We start from the raw sequence: 21,217 nt of genomic DNA on the forward strand, positions 1-21,217 counted from the left end.
GTTAGTTAGTTAGTTAGTTAGTTAGTTAGTTAGTTAGTTAGTTAGTTAGTTAGTTAGTTAGTTAGTTAGTTAGTTAGTTAGTTAGTTAGTTAGTTAGTTAGTTAGTTAGTTAGTTAGTTAGTTAGTTAGTTAGTTAGTTAGTTAGTTAGTTAGTTAGTTAGTTAGTTAGTTAGTTAGTTAGTTAGTTAGTTAGTTAGTTAGTTAGTTAGTTAGTTAGTTAGTTAGTTAGTTAGTTAGTTAGTTAGTTAGTTAGTTAGTTAGTTAGTTAGTTAGTTAGTTAGTTAGTTAGTTAGTTAGTTAGTTAGTTAGTTAGTTAGTTAGTTAGTTAGTTAGTTAGTTAGTTAGTTAGTTAGTTAGTTAGTTAGTTAGTTAGTTAGTTAGTTAGTTAGTTAGTTAGTTAGTTAGTTAGTTAGTTAGTTAGTTAGTTAGTTAGTTAGTTAGTTAGTTAGTTAGTTAGTTAGTTAGTTAGTTAGTTAGTTAGTTAGTTAGTTAGTTAGTTAGTTAGTTAGTTAGTTAGTTAGTTAGTTAGTTAGTTAGTTAGTTAGTTAGTTAGTTAGTTAGTTAGTTAGTTAGTTAGTTAGTTAGTTAGTTAGTTAGTTAGTTAGTTAGTTAGTTAGTTAGTTAGTTAGTTAGTTAGTTAGTTAGTTAGTTAGTTAGTTAGTTAGTTAGTTAGTTAGTTAGTTAGTTAGTTAGTTAGTTAGTTAGTTAGTTAGTTAGTTAGTTAGTTAGTTAGTTAGTTAGTTAGTTAGTTAGTTAGTTAGTTAGTTAGTTAGTTAGTTAGTTAGTTAGTTAGTTAGTTAGTTAGTTAGTTAGTTAGTTAGTTAGTTAGTTAGTTAGTTAGTTAGTTAGTTAGTTAGTTAGTTAGTTAGTTAGTTAGTTAGTTAGTTAGTTAGTTAGTTAGTTAGTTAGTTAGTTAGTTAGTTAGTTAGTTAGTTAGTTAGTTAGTTAGTTAGTTAGTTAGTTAGTTAGTTAGTTAGTTAGTTAGTTAGTTAGTTAGTTAGTTAGTTAGTTAGTTAGTTAGTTAGTTAGTTAGTTAGTTAGTTAGTTAGTTAGTTAGTTAGTTAGTTAGTTAGTTAGTTAGTTAGTTAGTTAGTTAGTTAGTTAGTTAGTTAGTTAGTTAGTTAGTTAGTTAGTTAGTTAGTTAGTTAGTTAGTTAGTTAGTTAGTTAGTTAGTTAGTTAGTTAGTTAGTTAGTTAGTTAGTTAGTTAGTTAGTTAGTTAGTTAGTTAGTTAGTTAGTTAGTTAGTTAGTTAGTTAGTTAGTTAGTTAGTTAGTTAGTTAGTTAGTTAGTTAGTTAGTTAGTTAGTTAGTTAGTTAGTTAGTTAGTTAGTTAGTTAGTTAGTTAGTTAGTTAGTTAGTTAGTTAGTACAGTCTATGGAGGACCATTTTACACTAATAAATAAGTTTAAATAAGTATAAAAGATAACAATAGGTATAAACAATAATATTAAGTATCAACAATAAATTATTAACAATAACAATGTTACAACAGTGACAACGATAACTGGCAAGTGTGGGTTACAGAATTATACTCCGCATGGCTTTACTTCTAAATTGACGTTTTGACAGATTTTGGCTCTATCTGGTGGTTGTATGCTGAAACATAGACATCCAGCCAATCCCAAGCTGCCATTCATATCGACTTATATCGGCACAGTACTAACTCAAAGCCTAGTTGCCGATTCTAAATTTACATTCACCACGTGGTTAACGTATCTCGCTCAGCGTGTATAGTATTCGGTATGGTTTGCAATCTTGTGCATTTTTCTTCAGTAATTTTTGTTTTTCGTATTAGTCTTTATCTTTCTAGTATAGTACAGTGTAGTGTAATTTACAGTTTAGCATAGCACAAGTTAGTACAATACAGGTTTAATAGTTCAGTGTATGAGAATATAGCTGTAGTTTTATTTACGTTCATGTATTGGTTAGTGTACTTCATGCGTATTTAGCATGTCTCATTGTAATTCAAATAAGACAAGTGGCAAGAAAGTGACTCTGAGATCAGTGGAGTGTTCCCTTTGTAGCCCATAACCTCCTTCCTGTGCCAGTCATTAGCTCTGAGTGATGTGTTATTTCCTCATCCTTTTTTCACCACGAATAAAGACGAATTACTTACTTTTTTATTCTTAATATATTCTCTTTTTACTGTTGGATGTTGCTAGAAAGTGTTGTTTTGTGAATTTGTTTTCAATCCAGATTCATTATTTTTTCTGAGTACGGTGTTACTTTTTATGAGGGCTGTTTACTCCGGTCGTATTGTATCAGCTGTTCTCACTGCGGCTGGGAACAGAGGTAAGACGATGCTCATTTGTTTTGCAAAACATCAATTTAGAAGTAAAGCCATGCGGAGTATAGGAAGAAGAAAAGTTGAGGGTTGGATGGACTGAAGAAATGGAATCCTGGTGAGGACTTCAAAGGAATCTCTTAACTTTTTGTTTGAAGGGATGCAAAGGGTGAATATGTCGATATCGGGCAGTGAGTTACCAAGAGTAGGGAGGCGGTGGAAGATAAAGCGTTGTTTTGAGATCAGTGCGCCGGTTGCATGTTGGGTGGGGAGGAACGTGTATAGGGAAGTACACCGGAAGAGTATTACATTGGTGTAGCCATTGACTATTTTATTAAGGTAACATAGATCGGAGAACTGTAAATGGCTTCTCAGGTCAAATATATTTGTAAAAACAGGATTTAGTCTCTTAAGTGCTGCCAGTATCCAGTAATTGGGAGATAGTGGGTTCGAGCCCTTTTGTCGGCAGCCCTGAAGATGGTTTTCCGTGGTTTCCCATTTTCACACTAGGCAAATGCCGGGGCTGTATCTTAATTAAGGCCACGGCTGTTTCCTTCCATTTCCTAGGCCTTTCCTATCCCATCGTCGCCATAAGACATATCTGTGTTGGTGCGACGTGAAGCAAGTATTAACGAAAGTGGAAAAGCTAAAAATGCTATTTAGTTGAGATATGTTTGTGATAGCTGATGAGGACCAAATAGGGGAACAAAAGTCAATAATGGGGAGAACATACGAGACAAAGTATAATTTAATTTAATTTAATTTAATTTAATTTCAGTGAACCTGTAAAGGATGCCTAGGGTACGCGTAGCACGTGATTGTTTTGACTGAATATGAGCAGAGAAGTTTAGTTTACTGTCTATTATAACACCTAGGTCTCTTACCTGAGAAGCCAATTGCAATGTATTTCCCTGGATGGTATTGGCAGTGTTCTTTCATTGCTTTAGCAATGAAAAGGAGATTGTGTTGCACATCTTAACATTGGAAGAAAGATTCCATTTCTTAAACCAGTCACCACATGAATTGAGAACAGTCTGTAATTCGTCACAATCATCAGGCATAAACACTTCCCTTAGGATTTTCAGGTAGTCGGTATACAAGAGGAGGGAACATTGACTATTTTGGGAGGCAATTCTTTCATGGACTGAAACTTACCAGCTCTGCCTCATACAGGACAGTAAACTCCCTCCTTCTTTCAACAGCGGCAAGGTCTTGGCAAGATATGTCATAGTTAATGCAAGTACTGTCTCTTCATCATGATATTTTCCCTAAAATGAAACCACAACCGTTTACATATTCAGAATGAGAAGAAACTAAGAACCAAAATTGCTGCGCGTAATCTGCAAGAATCTGCAAGTCTAACACTGTTTGTATACTTAATGATAGAGATGGACGAAGTTGTCCATTATCTGGAACAGTTCTGGTTGTTCCTGTTCCGAAAAAATACTATGTTCTGAATAACTGTCAAAGGTTTAGGGAGTGGAGAATTAGAAAATATCAAAAAATCTAATAAATGCTAACTCGAAATTTGTTTCCTCCCTGCTAGTTTCATCCTTTAATTTTGATGTCTCTAGAAAATGTTAAAACATGGTTTTATCACAACAAATTGGGTATTAATGAAATCTGAAAAACGAAACACCTTACTTACATTAAATTAATTTTCTGGTATTTTATAAAATGTATTTGATCATGAATTAGTTTTGAAAGACAGAAGAACCTAACAATTATAGATTAACTAAGGTTTTTATCTGGCAAAAGAAGGCAGGTATTGGAAAATATGAAACATGTAGTTCAATAACATTTAGTATACTGTATTGACATTGCAATGTTTAATAGTCTACTAACATTTCTAATGAACAAATTACAGTGGATAGCACAATATAAACAGCCGTAAATCATGGTAAAAGAGTGCTTTGATGATGCATGTGGTTTAATGCAGCGAGAATTCATATGAACAAAGGTTTAAAGATCAGTGTCGTGCATGCTTACAGTGTATTCAGTATCTGTTAAAATGCTGACCAAGATGCACGCCTCTTAAAGTTTAATATTTCAAAGATTCCCGTCCCCTACCCTTGATGCTCACTTGCTGTTCATTGCAGCCAATGATAATAATATAACAGTATCAAAGAACATCAAAACCAGTGTAGAGAACTAGCCCTCATATTCGCCCAGAGTCGGAACAATCAGCCAAAAGCGGAACATGCGCGGTTCTCAAATACCTAGACCAATCAACACTATTGGAGTCGCTTTTGGACCAATCCAGCTGGGTGCAGACGATACAGAACACTCTTCTCTTGGAACAGGATGTCGCTAGACCTAACTCGCTGGAGTGCAGGCAACATGGAACACTGTTCTTTTGGCGTACTGTTCATTTAAAGATCAGCTCCGAGTCCGGAACTGTTGTGGTTTTTTTTGCCCATCTCTACTTCATGACTTCTCTTTGTCAACAGGGTTTGTCAGAGAAAGTCCAACACAGCTACAAGGCAGGCCTGCTGTCAGAGTCAGAACTGCAGAGAGCTGTTGCTGGGCAGAAGAAGCTGTTTCCTGACGGAATTCCACAGTGTGGGACTGACGCTTTAAGGTTCACCCTGTGCTCGCAGAATGTTACAAGTACGTTTGTATCACTTCTTACTAGGGATTCGTTTACTTCATGGCTGCAGATTTTGATAAAATCAGTTTTTTCATGTTTAAGGGCCGGTATTATAATGAGGGTTTAAACTGAAGATTGAGTTAAACTGTAACTTGAGTTTAAACCGAAGTTGAGTCTTATAATTGCCGGTCTAAGTTAAACAGAGGCGAAGAAGGAAATATACGATCTTGGTAGCAGTGACTTGCGAGAAAAGATGACTGTCGATAATGTTTTGCAGTGACTTGCAAGAAAATATGACTATCAATAATGTTTTGTTTACTTCTTGTAGGTAAAATGGCGGATAAAAGCAATAAACGTTGTCTTAATTTTAGTTGTAAGGAAATAGAATTGCTTGTGCAATTAGTACATAAATATTTATGTAGTCCGTGAAACAGTGGCCTTATGAATTCCTCCGAAATCTCTCATTGTAATAAACATACTACGGGAGGCATAAAACCGCAATGCTATTAGTAGCTGACTGAGGGGTTCTAGAGCATGATTTCTGAAATAGAAGGAAGTCACTTTATTTTCTAAGATTTACACTTTTGACATTCAAACAGTTCAAAAAGTATTTTTACATTCTTAGCTTTTCATTGCATGTTTGATTCTAGCACCAATTTCCCGAAATAGGGTTATGAGAGTCTGTTTTGTAAGCCTAAACTTATTTAAAAACTATTTTTCCATTCCATATATGAAAGTGACGTCCCCTTGCTTGAAAAACTCGTTGTGCCCGTGGTCTTTCAATAATTTGATTCACTTCTTCGTCATCGCTTAGTATTTCTTCTAACACCTCAAAAATATCTTTGAGATCCATTCGTTCTGCCATGTTGTAAGGTTATGTATTCTTAAACTTCAGTTTAAACGGTAGATGAGTGGCAGTAAAATTAATCTCTTGTTAAACTGAAGATTAAGCTTTATAATACACGACTAACAGATAAACCGAAGTTTAAACTGAACCAACAGTTTAAACCTCTATTATAATACCGGCCCTAAATCAGATATGACCAACTTTTTTTAAAATTTTAATTTGGAAACAAACTTGAAAAAAATAATGAATTTCATATGAAGTCATGAAATGTTAACTCTTTGAGCGCCAAGGAATGATTCTTCATTCCTCCGTGAACTTGCCAAAAGTGCCAGGAATGATATTTCATCCCTCATGCAGACTCGTTTAGAAACCGTAAGATAGGAAACTTAAAAGGGTCCACCTTTTCAATACAGATAAATGTTATAAGTTTATTTACAACATATATTTACACTTGGAACTAGTTTCGACGCTGTTTGGCGTCATCTTCAGCCAAAATGTGGGAAATAGGCATAGGTGTAAGCATGCAGACGTTTGATAAATGCTATATCCTTGCCTATTTTCCCAATTTTGATTTTTAAGCCCAAGTAACGGTAGGCTACCGATTTTGTCTGCTTGGCTGCTTCATTTAAATCTAAGAATTTCATTTTTTGTCCGTATTGAACTGAGAACGTAAGATAGGAAACTTAAAAGGGTCCACCTTTTCAATACAAATAAATGCTATAAGTTTATTTACAACATATATTTATACTTGGAACTAGTTTCGACGCTGTTTGGAGTCATCTTCAGCTTTGTTTAGAAACCGTCGGAGTTCTTCCTTTTCCGTTAGATGGTAGCACATATCAGTATATTCTTATCAAGAAGGGTGTGTACTCCCCAAATTTACCACTAGGAGCCGCATAAAAGTATTTGTTTTCATGTGAGGAACATTTTAAAATGTGAAGGCCGTGTCCGCACATCTTGTGCACATGTCAGCAGTGATGGCGGACTTAGGGAATGACGTATTTACAAACAATGATGGTCTAACTGATTACTGATGTTACCACAATGACGCACACAAAATGCTGTCAACTTGCGTACACGGATTTATTTACAATTATTTACAAATTAAACACACATAACCTTAATCACTATATCACAAACAAAAACACTTCACTCCAGAAACATCAACAACCCACCATTTTAACAACTGCCTATCACTTCAACATGGAGACTGCAACCACTGCATGTCAACTACCAACTTTACTAAACCAATTCACATACAGTAGAAGCCTGCTATAGCGAGAATACATAACAGCGAAAAATTTACTCGCTATGGGGGGCTGTCGTTATATCCGTTTTTGTTTGTAAAAGTCAGAAAGGTTCGAACCCCACTGTCGGCAGCCCTGAAGATGGTTTTCCGTGGTTTCCCATTTTCACATCACACCTTAATAAGGCCACGGCTGCTTCCTTCCCAGTCCTAGCACTTTCCTATCCCATCGTCGCCGTAAGACCTATCTGTGTCGATGCGACGTAAAGCCAATAGCAAAAAAAAAAAAAAAAAGTCAGAAAAACCCCCATACACATTAAAATCGGTATGAAATGGCAATCAGTTTGTTCAAAACTTGCATTTTCATGGATGATATCCACACTATGGCTTCTGTCACAAGTGAACTATGTAGTGCAAGTGGAAAGTGTTTTTTTTTAAGACTTTATTGGCGAAGTACTATATAATGTTTTATTTATTATGACCTAACCTGTACTGTTATTTGTAGAGCATAAGATAACGTAATGACCTAACCTGTACTGTGTAAGATTGGTGACGTGCACTTGTAAATAGTAGAATTCTGTTCTATAGTTCTTGGAAAGATCCAGAACGTGACATAACTTTTGTATAGGGTATGTTACTTTGTTTGTTATGTATTCTAGAAAATATTTCTGACTGTTCTGGAAATACGACATTCGCGATCAGGCGTATTCTAGAATGTTAGTCAAAGTTCGCGATCGAAAGTAAGGTTGTGATTGGTGAGTCTAGGTGGCGATAGGGAACTCGTGCACGCTGATTGGTTGCCTCCAAGGCAGGAATTTCCTATATATAGTGAGCGAGGCAGTGTTCGAATTAATTCGGTATCCTGAATTCTGTCGGTCTTGGTCTATCTGCCTGCAAGCAGCCTAGCTGGTTGACGTCCCCCGGTTTCCGGGATGGTACACTCCTCGGGTAAGCACTCTTGAATTCCGTTCCTGCTGAAATTTCCGTAATGTTACGATTTGCTTTTCATACAGGAGTCTGCCCTAACCTCGCTTAGATTCACCAAATTAGTTACTTATGACGCCTTAGTCTTTCAGCTGAGCTTACCTGTTCGTTTCCGAGGCATTCCCATTTCTTGTTTCACTAAAATATGTAGAATGTAGTTTAATATTATTACCCTTGGGGTTTGCCTCTGGTAGTTCTGTATCACTTGAAGTACGTTAGATTTTGGATAACCTTTTTCACATCACTGTAAATTGCATTGTACAACTGCATTGGTAACTAGATGTATAGTTGATTTGAAATTTGAATTTACACTGCTACGAAATAAGCTATGTATATCACTGAACTTATAGCTCGTAACTTGTAATTGTATTTGAAATGTATTTGTAAAATTATTTTGTAAATAATATTTTTCAAATCTAAGGATCACGGCGATTTATTTCGGAATCCGCCATCTAAGCCATGTCCATGCCTTTGGTAGGTTCCCAGTCTTTTTCATCTTCCCGGTTTATTGTTCACTAGTTGGCCCTACTGATATTTACGTACATGTTTTGTTGGAGATCCGCGTAATGTCAGCTACTGTTTTTCCGAGTGTGTAGTGTTTTCTTATATTGTGTATTGTGCTCTTACCTTCCCCTTTTAACTGTGTTTGTGCCTTGTTTGGTGTTACCACTGTTGTAGAGGTAACAGCTTCCTTGTTTGTTATTTTTCGAAATCCGATACTACGTGAAAGTGTGTGTTTAATGCCATCCAAGACGACCCTGAATGCAATACGAACCCCACTTTTTCCTTCAAAAAATTTTAATCAGGCTTAAAAAGTACTTCATATAATCATATTAATGCCTTTCGTGTGCAGTACGCATTTTTAGACTATCTTTGTCTTCATGCCAACGCCGAACACTGGCTTCAGTTATGCCGTATTTTTTGTGGCTGCATAATTATTCTTTATTTCCGTGGGTTTTATAACCATTAACTTAAAAATTGGCATCATATTATCGAAGAGAAGCCGTTGAAAATTTGTCGGCAATATCTATTTTACGCGTCTCTTCAATACGACGATCCATCAGTCAGCTACAACCGGCCGCTACACGCATGTCTCGCTTGCCGGGTTCGGCCAAAATCAGCGGCTGGCAATGTTAGGCCTAATTTCGGGTGTTGAAGATCAACGAGTGCGTTTATTGCACATTATAATTCTCATGTTAGGTCCGTACTGAAATGTACGTAAATACAAAGTATGTTACAAGTGTTATTTTTAATATCCACGTATTCAATACAAAGAGATCTAGTAAATTAAGAATTAAATCTTCACAACGATAGAACAAGACCTCACAGTTATTAAAGAGTAGACAAAAGAAAGTTGATTAATGAACTTGAAAGCATCTATATATCTTTGGACCAATACTACAACAAAAATCTATACTTCAATGATTTAATTGAAGTCAAAAATCCATTATACGAAAGTTTACCCAAATTATTACAAACTCTAAATCCAAAACATAACTACATTCTTAAAAATCTTAAATTGACATCTTCTAGAAACTCCACTACTTTAACTAACATGACTCCCTTCATGTCCGCCCACGCAAATCTCCCACAACTAAACACGACTCCCTCCCTGTCCGACCATGCAAATCTCTCACAACCAACAACACACAAACTTAACGCCCCACCTAACTCCTACCCTCCACCACACCCTCCTCCGCCAATCTCACATCGATACAATACTAGAAGCACAAGTGTCAGTCATTCAATGCTACCATAGCAACTGATTAACACCATAACAGTCAAAGAAATAAATGAACATACACATAACGTTGTTTTCTTCAACTACCCTTTCCGTAACTGATTTACATCTTTACTGACAAAAGGGTAAGTGTTTATACATTCTCCATTTTTTCTTTTCAAACCCACATTTTCTTCAAAAATACCTTTCCTAAGCATTCACTCTCCTCTTGTTACAGACTTCACACCAAAAAGCTCTAATCAACATCAATATACTGTACCCTACAGGGCACATTAATACTGCAGGATGATGCCTACCTGCTCTTCTATTCTTGCATACGGGCACCAGCTCAGCTACCATCGGCAGAAAAGGGTCGATAATTAGGGTTCTTATGACGAGAGGATCATGGGAAACTCAATACTACATTAAACTACCAAATGAGGAACACTTTCGCTATGATCAGAATTTTGAGCATAAGTTTGTATTCACAACACAAGTTAATTACAAGGATTGCACCTGTAGTGCCAACATACGTGCGCCGAAGGCTCACCTCTACAAATTTAAAAGGACAATAAAGCAATTACAATCTTGATGATGACGTTATGCTGAAATTTGTCGATCTGTGAACCAAGAAGAAAAAAAACCGGATGTGTTCTCACACATGGAAACTACATCCCTATGTCTGCGACATAAAATGATATAATGGTAGAATTAAGGATACCTGCAGAGATTACCGTTATGATGAAAGTTTCCTCCCATACCGGGATATTTATATACACAAAAATTGGCAGCACAATAGGTAAATAAAAATAAACTAAGATAACCTATTCTAGCGCCCTCAATTACATATGTACACGGATATGAACCCACGTCCACCAGGCAGAAACTTGTGCCAACAGGGCAAATATACCAGTGGCATAGTGCCAAGATCACATTTTTAGACATACACAACCCTAATAACGCGAATCAAACAAGAAAGGAATACAAGGTAAAATGTATAAAATTAAATGACGCATAGTTTTGCAAAATACTCCCTGCCAAAGGAGAATGACCGACCTCCAGAGCACTTTAAAAATGGCCGAGCTCACCCCAATACAGAGCAGGCGAACGTTGACCTGAAGTCGGGTCTGGAGCCCCCTTCCACACACAAAAAAAACGTAAACAAACTCCCGCTAGACGTCTTACCCTACATTCTTTCACAAAGGGACTTTCAAGCTTCTACACATACCATCCAATGGCATAAAATAAGTGAGGAAAAACACATCTCACATCACGCTCCTGACTTCAATTAACCACCCACACGGGTCGCAGTCGAATCACATGAAGTGTTCTACAATTCAATCATATCAAACCATCACCGCCAATATGCGGCGTGACAACAGTAACCTCGGGAGTCAGAGGTTCAAATCCCACATTTGGCAGAGTAGCACAGAGTCGAATAGCGTTAAAACCTGCACCTCCGCTATAGTTTACGCCCGTCTAACACACGTAAGTAGAGCCCCTTAACTAAATAAATGTCAACAGCCTGCATACCTTACACAACGCAGGTATATCTGTCCTTCCCTTAGAATATAATGGGAATTATATATATTGCCAAATCCTATAAGTAACATGTATTTCACGATCGACCCCAAAGGAAAAATATCCGGTCTATAGTACGCAAACAAATATGTATCACAAGGCACACTACTTCTTGCCGCGATAACAAATATTACCTCATTGTCCGCTTTATACAAAGATACAAGAAAACATATCTAACTACTCTTACCCGTAGATATCAAACAATCTTAATATGCAGCCTGATGGGCCACCATCAAATCCTATATGAATATTTACATGTTTAATTCTACTATCTCTGCGTGATACCTTAACTCTACCATGCATCTAATAATTAATTGGTCCACTTATCTTAAATAATCTCCTCATCTCTCCCTCCGGGTATGGCTAACATGATTTAGCACATCATGATAGATGTCTCATCCAGGTTCGATTCTTGGAGTCCATTCTTCCTGCCCCGCTGGTCCATAGTGCCGCCTTCTTCTTGAGGGATGCCTCGTTCAAGGTGACGTCTTCGAAGCCACGTTCTGACGTTCTAGCCGCTCACTCCCCTCGGAATATCTCGACTTCTTACTATAATGAGAGATTCACTTTACCCACTACACCACATTCTGGACATTTACTTATGTTGAGCTAGCACACAGCGCTAACACTTTGCACTGCACACTCCTCGTCCTCCCTTCATATATAGCTGCACACTCGCTAATTTGTGTACTGTACCACAAGCTATTTTCTGCTCTAGGACTTACCCACTCAGTTATTGTTTTACGCCCGCTTAATTTGGATTCAACATTATATCAGAGAATAAATATAGACCTCCTCAGTCTATTGTCTCACTTCCTCGGCACCTCGGGAGCTTCACCCCTACCGCTATTTAGTCGAGTCTGCAAGTACAACTTTCTATGATTACTGATAGCATTAAGCACACGCGATCTCATTGATAAGTACCTGAATATCGCGCCACTTACAGATCCACACCTGCCCCCGTAAGTCTCCTATCCACTGGATCAAAGTTATCGCACTGTAACAATTAATCGCACTGTAATAATTACACACTGTCTTTGTCCTGAACAAAGGGTTTCTGGAGCAATCTAGGCAGACGTGCGACGTGTGCCGGCAGCAATATGATAGTCAACTGGATGATCTCCCCCCATATCACTCAGCTTTTATATGAGGCCGCACACCAAAGGACGCCAGGGGAAGTCCCGAGAAACAACTTGAGTCTGGAATGTGGCCACTACAGAGCTTCCCACGGTGGTTCTGCTTGGAACATATTTATTGATCTAATCCTATGTTAATAACCTTAGAGGTATCTCCCGCTTCGTAAAATTCTAGTAACCATTTCCATCTTTTTATTTTTTTGAAAAACCTTCAATTACGGGACTTACGGCTCAATTTCCATAATGTGGTGGGCCTGTCTGCTCCCGCTAAAATCTCTGTTAAGATGGCAGGTCTCTCCCTCCGACAAAATCCCATCTCTCTTTCTCTCTTCCTCATATATTCTTTCTTCGTCACGCCTGATCACGGCTTGCGTCGGGAAATCACCTTCTCGATTCCCGCGCTCTGTATAGCATCACGCCCTCACAAACAGCGCCCTACTGCAAAATTATTACTGCGTTAAATATCCATGCTTGCGGTCCGATATAATGGTACATTTGCCTCCCTACACACCAAAGAAAAATATAAAAAAAATCATTTTTTTGTATTTTTCTTTGCGTCTGATATTTAACGCTCGCGTGGCCTTTTCTTTCATTCCAATCTAACCTGTAGTTCTTCCGGCACTTGCTCCAGTAGTTCCTCACGTTCCTTCCTCACTCCGTAGTAGGCATCCAACAAAGCCAAGAATTTTCTATGATTCCCTGAACATTCATTGCACTCCACAGCAGCCCTTCCTATTATTGCGCTGCTCTGCGGTGAACCATTTTCTACCTTACCTACGTTTAGGGATATTTCATTCGGATTGTGGTCAAGGGTTTCATTTTCATCGTCGTGCGTCTCCGGTACTTCGTCTGCGCATACCACGTCTTCTTCTTCTTCTTCATCTTCTACCACATCGTCCTCTTCTCCATCTCTGGTAGCAGTCTCGTGTTGGAGTAATTTCTAAGTTTCTCGCATTCAATTCTAGAGTATTTACAGGTAATTACAGCTATGGTAAAATTTCCTTTACATATGATACAGCCTCGATCCCATTACTCTTGGTCTAGTTTATCTTCCATTTATCCTTTATCAATTCATGACAAGGGCTATAATTTAACATCCAGGGCTTCCTTTTCTTGATCTTGGAGTTCACAGTTCCCTCTTTCTTCTTCCGCTTTCTACCGGAATTCCCATAATAATACCGGTCTTTCTTGCTCCGTAATTTGGTCCTACGTCTCGCGCGCGGTACCAGTATCCATCTCCTTCTTCTTCTATACAGCCGGTTTCTTCTTCTTTGTCGTCTCATCTTCTTCCTCGTGCCTCGGTACGATTTAGAGTAACATTCTTTCATCGTATGTTGCAGACCTTTCTTCTTTTTCTTCCGTCGGCTGGCATTTTTGTGTAGTGTGGGTCGATTTGGATTCGCTTTCAATTCTGCCGTCATTTGTTGGGTACGCTGTTCAGCTGGACTTCTTTCACGCCTTAAATTAACTCTGTCGGCCTTGAACTTCCCTTACAATTCTGCTCCGTGGAGGCTGTTACCTTCATCTGTCATCGTTGCAGCATTAGTCGCCTCAGACATACTGGCGCTGTTCTCCCCTTCGTTGGTTATCTGAGAAGCTAGGGTCGCTTCGCCTTGCCTTTCTAAATCAACTGTGTCCTCAACATTCCTCACACTAGCTATGTAGCTGGGGTGTGTATTTTCAACTTTCTGACCTGCTTCTATCACACTAACGATTGTCTGCTGATTATTGACCGCTACCGAGTCTAATTGTTCTTTAGTGTCTGTTGACTGTGTTTCACCTGCCTCCGTAGGCTGTAATTTTATGTCAGCAACCTGCGTATTTAGCTGTCCTAATTTCAACTTCCGTTCCTTCCTAGCTTCGGCAGGCTGTGTCTCTATACCCGCTATTACCGCCTTCAGTTCGTCACACTCTTCCTGAAGCTGTGCCTTAAACAGTCCTAGCTCCTCCCGCAACATCTCCCGAAAACTTTCTAATGTCAACGACATTTTATTACAATGAGAATACGCCAACCCGTCAAGAGAGACTTAGAGGTCTTACCCGCACACCGTCATCACCCTAGATTTCGTTAAATTTCTACCTATACGCTTATGCTCTGTCTGATCATATATGAACACAAATGTCAGAAATTTTGAAAAAAAAAGACATAACACACTATAGTTTAAATCTAAATAACAGTGTGTTGCATAACAATGGTTAATTACCATATCACAGTCCTGAAAGAGATCATCTTCACCATGATTACGAAATATAGGACAGAATACCGACACCAAGACATGTACAATATTCACTGTTAAAATAACGCACTAAACTTGAACAGATTCAATGCCAAACTACTGGCTTCTCTGTTCCGTTCCTCGTTTATCAAAGAAAATTCCTAACTAATAATCCACCTTCATTCAGACACGTTTTTGTATCCTATCTTGGATATTCATAGCGTCTGCATCTATACTCACGTCATACTCAATTAAAGGCAGATTACTACATTATGGTGGATATTATTATCCTTCCCCATGGACACTCTCGCCACACGCCTTTGGGGGCCATTTTTATGTACCCTACAGGGCACATTAATACTGCAGGATGATGCCTACCTGCTCTTCTATTCTTGCATACGGGCACCAGCTCAGCTACCATCGGCAGAAAAGGGTCGATAATTAGGGTTCTTATGACGAGAGGATCATGGGAAACTCAATACTACATTAAACTACCAAATGAGGAACACTTTCGCTATGATCAGAATTTTGAGCATAAGTTTGTATTCACAACACAAGTTAATTACAAGGATTGCACCTGTAGTGCCAACATACGTGCGCCGAAGGCTCACCTCTACAAATTTAAAAGGACAATAAAGCAATTACAATCTTGATGATGACGTTATGCTGAAATTTGTCGATCTGTGAACCAAGAAGAAAAAAAACCGGATGTGTTCTCACACATGGAAACTACATCCCTATGTCTGCGACATAAAATGATATAATGGTAGAATTAAGGATACCTGCAGAGATTACCGTTATGATGAAAGTTTCCTCCCATACCGGGATATTTATATACACAAAAATTGGCAGCACAATAGGTAAATAAAAATAAACTAAGATAACCTATTCTAGCGCCCTCAATTACATATGTACACGGATATGAACCCACGTCCACCAGGCAGAAACTTGTGCCAACAGGGCAAATATACCAGTGGCATAGTGCCAAGATCACATTTTTAGACATACACAACCCTAATAACGCGAATCAAACAAGAAAGGAATACAAGGTAAAATGTATAAAATTAAATGACGCATAGTTTTGCAAAATACTCCCTGCCAAAGGAGAATGACCGACCTCCAGAGCACTTTAAAAATGGCCGAGCTCACCCCAATACAGAGCAGGCGAACGTTGACCTGAAGTCGGGTCTGGAGCCCCCTTCCACACACAAAAAAAACGTAAACAAACTCCCGCTAGACGTCTTACCCTACATTCTTTCACAAAGGGACTTTCAAGCTTCTACACATACCATCCAATGGCATAAAATAAGTGAGGAAAAACACATCTCACATCACGCTCCTGACTTCAATTAACCACCCACACGGGTCGCAGTCGAATCACATGAAGTGTTCTACAATTCAATCATATCAAACCATCACTACCAATATGCGGCGTGACAACAGTAACCTCAGGAGTCAGAGGTTCAAATCCCACATTTGGCAGAGTAGCACAGAGTCGAATAGCGTTAAAACCTGCACCTCCGCTATAGTTTACGCCCGTCTAACACACGTAAGTAGAGCCCCTTAACTAAATAAATGTCAACAGCCTGCATACCTTACACAACGCAGGTATATCTGCCCTTCCCTTAGAATATAATGGGAATTATATATATTGCCAAATCCTATAAGTAACATGTATTTCACGATCGACCCCAAAGGAAAAATATCCGGTCTATAGTACGCAAACAAATATGTATCACAAGGCACACTACTTCTTGCCGCGATAACAAATATTACCTCATTGTCCGCTTTATACAAAGATACAAGAAAACATATCTAACTACTCTTACCCGTAGATATCAAACAATCTTAATATGCAGCCTGATGGGCCACCATCAAATCCTATATGAATATTTACATGTTTAATTCTACTATCTCTGCGTGATACCTTAACTCTACCATGCATCTAATAATTAATTGGTCCACTTATCTTAAATAATCTCCTCGTCTCTCCCTCCGGGTATGGCTAACATGATTTAGCACATCATGATAGATGTCTCATCCAGGTTCGATTCTTGGAGTCCATTCTTCCTGCCCCGCTGGTCCATAGTGCCGCCTTCTTCTTGAGGGATGCCTCGTTCAAGGTGACGTCTTCGAAGCCACGTTCTGACGTTCTAGCCGCTCACTCCCCTCGGAATATCTCGACTTCTTACTATAATGAGAGATTCACTTTACCCACTACACCACATTCTGGACATTTACTTATGTTGAGCTAGCACACAGCGCTAACACTTTGCACTGCACACTCCTCGTCCTCCCTTCATATATAGCTGCACACTCGCTAATTTGTGTACTGTACCACAAGCTATTTTCTGCTCTAGGACTTATCCACTCAGTTATTGTTTTACGCCCGCTTAATTTGGATTCAACATTATATCAGAGAATAAATATAGACCTCCTCAGTCTATTGTCTCACTTCCTCGGCACCTCGGGAGCTTCACCCCTACCGCTATTTAGTCGAGTCTGCAAGTACAACTTTCTATGATTACTGATAGCATTAAGCACACGCGATCTCATTGATAAGTACCTGAATATCGCGCCACTTACAGATCCACACCTGTCCCCGTAAGTCTCCTATCCACTGGATCAAAGTTATCGCACTGTAACAATTAATCGCACTGTAATAATTACACACTGTCTTTGTCCTGAACAAAGGGTTTCTGGAGCAATCTAGGCAGACGTGCGACGCGTGCCGGCAGCAATATGATAGTCAACTGGATGATCTCCCCCCATATCACTCAGCTTTTATATGAGGCCGCACACCAAAGGACGCCAGGGGAAGTCCCGAGAAACAACTTGAGTCTGGAATGTGGCCACTACAGAGCTTCCCACGGTGGTTCTGCTTGGAACATATTGATTGATCTAATCCTATGTTAATAACCTTAGAGGTATCTCCCGCTTCGTAAAATTCTAGTAACCATTTCCATCTTTTTATTTTTTTTGAAAAACCTTCAATTACGGGACTTACGGCTCAATTTCCATAATGTGGTGGGCCTGTCTGCTCCCGCTAAAATCTCTGTTAAGATGGCAGGTCTCTCCCTCCGACAAAATCCCATCTCTCTTTCTCTCTTCCTCATATATTCTTTCTTCGTCACGCCTGATCACGGCTTGCGTCGGGAAATCACCTTCTCGATTCCCGCGCTCTGTATAGCATCACGCCCTCACAAACAGCGCCCTACTGCAAAATTATTACTGCGTTAAATATCCATGCTTGCGGTCCGATATAATGGTACAATACCTTCGACTTTCGCTCCTTCAAGCAAGATAAATATGACTATAGACAGCCGAATACCTTTCCTTGCTCCCATAACTACTTAAAGAAGACTGTTATCTTATCGTAACACATTTGACTTTCACTCTTTCAAGCCAGTTAAATAAGACCGTAGACAGCTAAACAGCTCTTAAGAAGACTGTTGTCTTATCTTAACATACGAAATTAACTTCTTTAACAGTCTATCAGCTTTATTTTTTCTTATCCTCCAATAGGAATATTCAAGGAAACACATTTCTATTTCATTATAAAGATTGAGCTGTTTATTACTCTACCATCAACAGGTTTTGGGCGCATTGACTCAGCGCTCCAGAGAGTGTAATCTTGTGAACTTGTGACATGCAGCTTGATACTCCGATTTTAACCAAGGACATTCTAATAATTTTATGTTAGACAAACACCTATATTGATATCCTCTTTTTACGATTTGTAAGAACAATCATTCACCTTACAGGTTTGAGTTTGAGGCTGATGATGCCGTTAATATGGTCGAGTTTATTGCGCCGTGGTATGGCCATTCTTCCCTTGTGTTTTTTGAGCACATCTTACAATTTCATCTTCTACTTCTTTAAGGTGTCGTTGTTGCAGGCCACCGAATGCATTTTTTGTATAGTACACATTTTTTAGCTATCTTTGTCTTTACGCTAACACCGAATATTGGCTTTCATTAGGCCTATGCCGTATTTCTTGCGGCTGCACAATTATGGTACATTTCCGAGTGTTTAATAAACAGTAACTGAAAATTGGCATCATAATATCGATGAGAACCCATTTCAAATTTGCCGGCAATACCTATTCCATGTATATTTACAGTACGACGATCCATCACAAAAATATCCCTGCTGTCTATAAAAAATAATTTTACTAAGCGGCAGGTACTGTAGATGCAATATAACTCTGCTACTGAGCCGTGGCCTTTCTAAGAATTCGAAGGCTCGCATGTATTGATGCCATTATGCAGATTTGAGAAACATTTTTGTAGAGGCTAATAGAAAGTCATTCTCTCTTCACTATTTCCCAAGATCCAGTGACGTTACAAGTAACTAATCTCATATCTGTTCCGTATTGAAGATAACAAAAAGTAAAATTCTTTCAAGAATAAAATACTGTGTCCACCTATTCAATACTATTATATTCTGTAGTGATTAAATCCTACATGAATTACAATTACTAATTAGGTACATGTTGCGCCCTAGTTTTGGGCATCTTCAGCCTAATGATAATCTTAAGGTCAAGTCCTTAAACCAATTAAACATTTGAACTTAAAACTAAACACAATGGTCTTATGCTTAACCTTTTCACTCCCAGGCAATAAACAAGTATTGATAGGTGGAAATCCTTTCCTATGTGATAAATTTCCATGCATGGGTGTACACCATATGAGCAGGCTGATTGTTCTCTTCCTTCTCCTCCTCCTCCTCCTCACCTCCAGATAAATCACTCCTACTCTAACTTTCCACAGAATCATTTACTAAGATATAACCTTCACTATCCTCCTAATAGTCAGAATCATCATCAGTACCTAAACCATTATCTTCCATTTAATTTTGTTTACTAGTGGATGCAGCCATCTTGCTCGACTAAAGGCAGCTGTCAAAGAATAAGGCAAGAAGAAGAGACTAAACACGTGACTGGGAGAGAGCGTGAAATTTAAAATACGAGTTAACTCGTGGTTGGGACAGCAAAAGATACACAGGTTCCCTAGTTAACTCGGGAGTGGGAGTGAAAGGGTTAATTTTTTTTTTTTTTTTACAGAAAGTTGTGATTTAGGTGATGTTTACATAGGTTTAAAATTTGTACATTAATTAAAACCCAGAATTTGTGACAAGGAAGCAATTAAAACAATCATCTATATATATAAAATAAGAGTTTTGTCTGTACATTGCTCAGAATTTGAACATAATGGTATTTCTGTATCGGTCATGTCCATAGTAACAAGAAAATGCACTTTTTACTTTTCCGTAATTTCTGTCTGTCTGTCTGTCTGTCTGTCTGTCTGTCTGTCTGTCTGTCTGTCTGTCTGTCTGTCTGTCTGTCTGTCTGTCTGTCTGTCTGTCTGTCTGTCTGTCTGTCTGTCTGTCTGTACACGCATCACGAGAAAACGGTTGAAGAGAATTTAATGAAAATCGGTATGTGAAGTCGGGGGATGAGCCTCTACAATCTAGGCTATAGATTATTTTACTCACGCTGTGTGAAATGGTAGTTTAGGGGAAGGCCTAAAATTGAAGTCTCAACTATTTATGTTATTAGTGGTCTAATGAAAATCGGTATGTGAAGTCGGGGGATGAGCCTCTACAATCTAGGCTATAAATAATTTTACTCACGCTGAGTGAAATGGTAGTTTAGGGGAAGGCCTAAAATTGAATTCTCAACTATTTATGTTATTAGTGGTCGTATTTTAAAGAAAATGGGTATGCAAAGTTGGGGAATAAGTTGCTACAATCTGGGCTATCAATAATTGTATTCACGCTGAGAAAAATGGTAGTTTAGGGGAAGGCCTAGACTTTAATTCTCAAATATTGTTGTTATTGATAGTCCTATCTTGATGAAAATCGGTATGCAACATCAGGAAATAAGTCGCTATAGTCTAAGCTGTAAATTATTTTATTCACGCTGAGTGAAACGGTAGTTTAGGGGAAGGCCTAAAATGTAATTCTCAAATATTTCTTATTAGAGGTGTAATCGATGAATGCTACATAACTAAGGTTATAGTGTATTAAATTTCCTATTATTCATGTCTTATACATTGTTACCATACTGCCTATGTTCACAAACATATTCATGAATTTGGATTTTTGTTACTAAGTCCATATCCGCGCCGAGTAACGAGAAAATGGGTAAACAGTATTTAATGAAAATCGCTACGTTAGTCGTAGAATAAGAAACTACAGTTTATGGTATAAAATATTTTACAAATCACAGAGTCGAAATAAAACTAAATGTGAAGGCCTACAATATAGAAAGCTCCTAACATTGATCAACAATAACATTACATTGACCATTGTTTGTCGTGATGTGCTTTGTGTCTTCTGTTGCCCTTCATCTCCGGTAGATAGGACTACTGCAGCGTACAGAGTATTTTTTTATTTGATTTATACGTCGCACTGACATAGATAGGTTTTATGGCAACGATGGGACAGGAAAGGGCTAGGAGTGCATTTGGCCTTAATTAAGGTACAGGCCCAGCATTTGATTGGTATGAAAGGGGGAAACCACGGAATACCATCTTCAGCGCTGCCGACAATGGGAATCGAATCCACTATCTCTCGGATGGAAGCTCACAGCTGCGCACCGCTAACCACAC

The 21,217-nt window shown here is 38.4% G+C and overlaps 1 protein-coding gene across 2 annotated transcripts in view; it reads left to right on the plus strand.

Moving 5' to 3' along the window:
- Window positions 1-21,217, plus strand: part of LOC136873861 (valine--tRNA ligase) — a 292,221-nt gene that overhangs the window by 177,930 nt on the left and 93,074 nt on the right. For both annotated transcript variants that reach the window (XR_010860187.2, XM_067147153.2), the window contains exon 12: window positions 4,734-4,893. Coding sequence is in view for 1 of the 2 variants with exons in the window: in XM_067147153.2 (XP_067003254.2) it covers window positions 4,734-4,893 (160 nt within the window). In the remaining variant the exon portion in view is untranslated. The remainder of the gene's footprint in view (window positions 1-4,733; window positions 4,894-21,217) is intronic.

Source organism: Anabrus simplex, chromosome 5, assembly GCF_040414725.1.
Source record: "Anabrus simplex isolate iqAnaSimp1 chromosome 5, ASM4041472v1, whole genome shotgun sequence".
Lineage (NCBI taxonomy): Eukaryota > Metazoa > Arthropoda > Insecta > Orthoptera > Tettigoniidae > Anabrus > Anabrus simplex.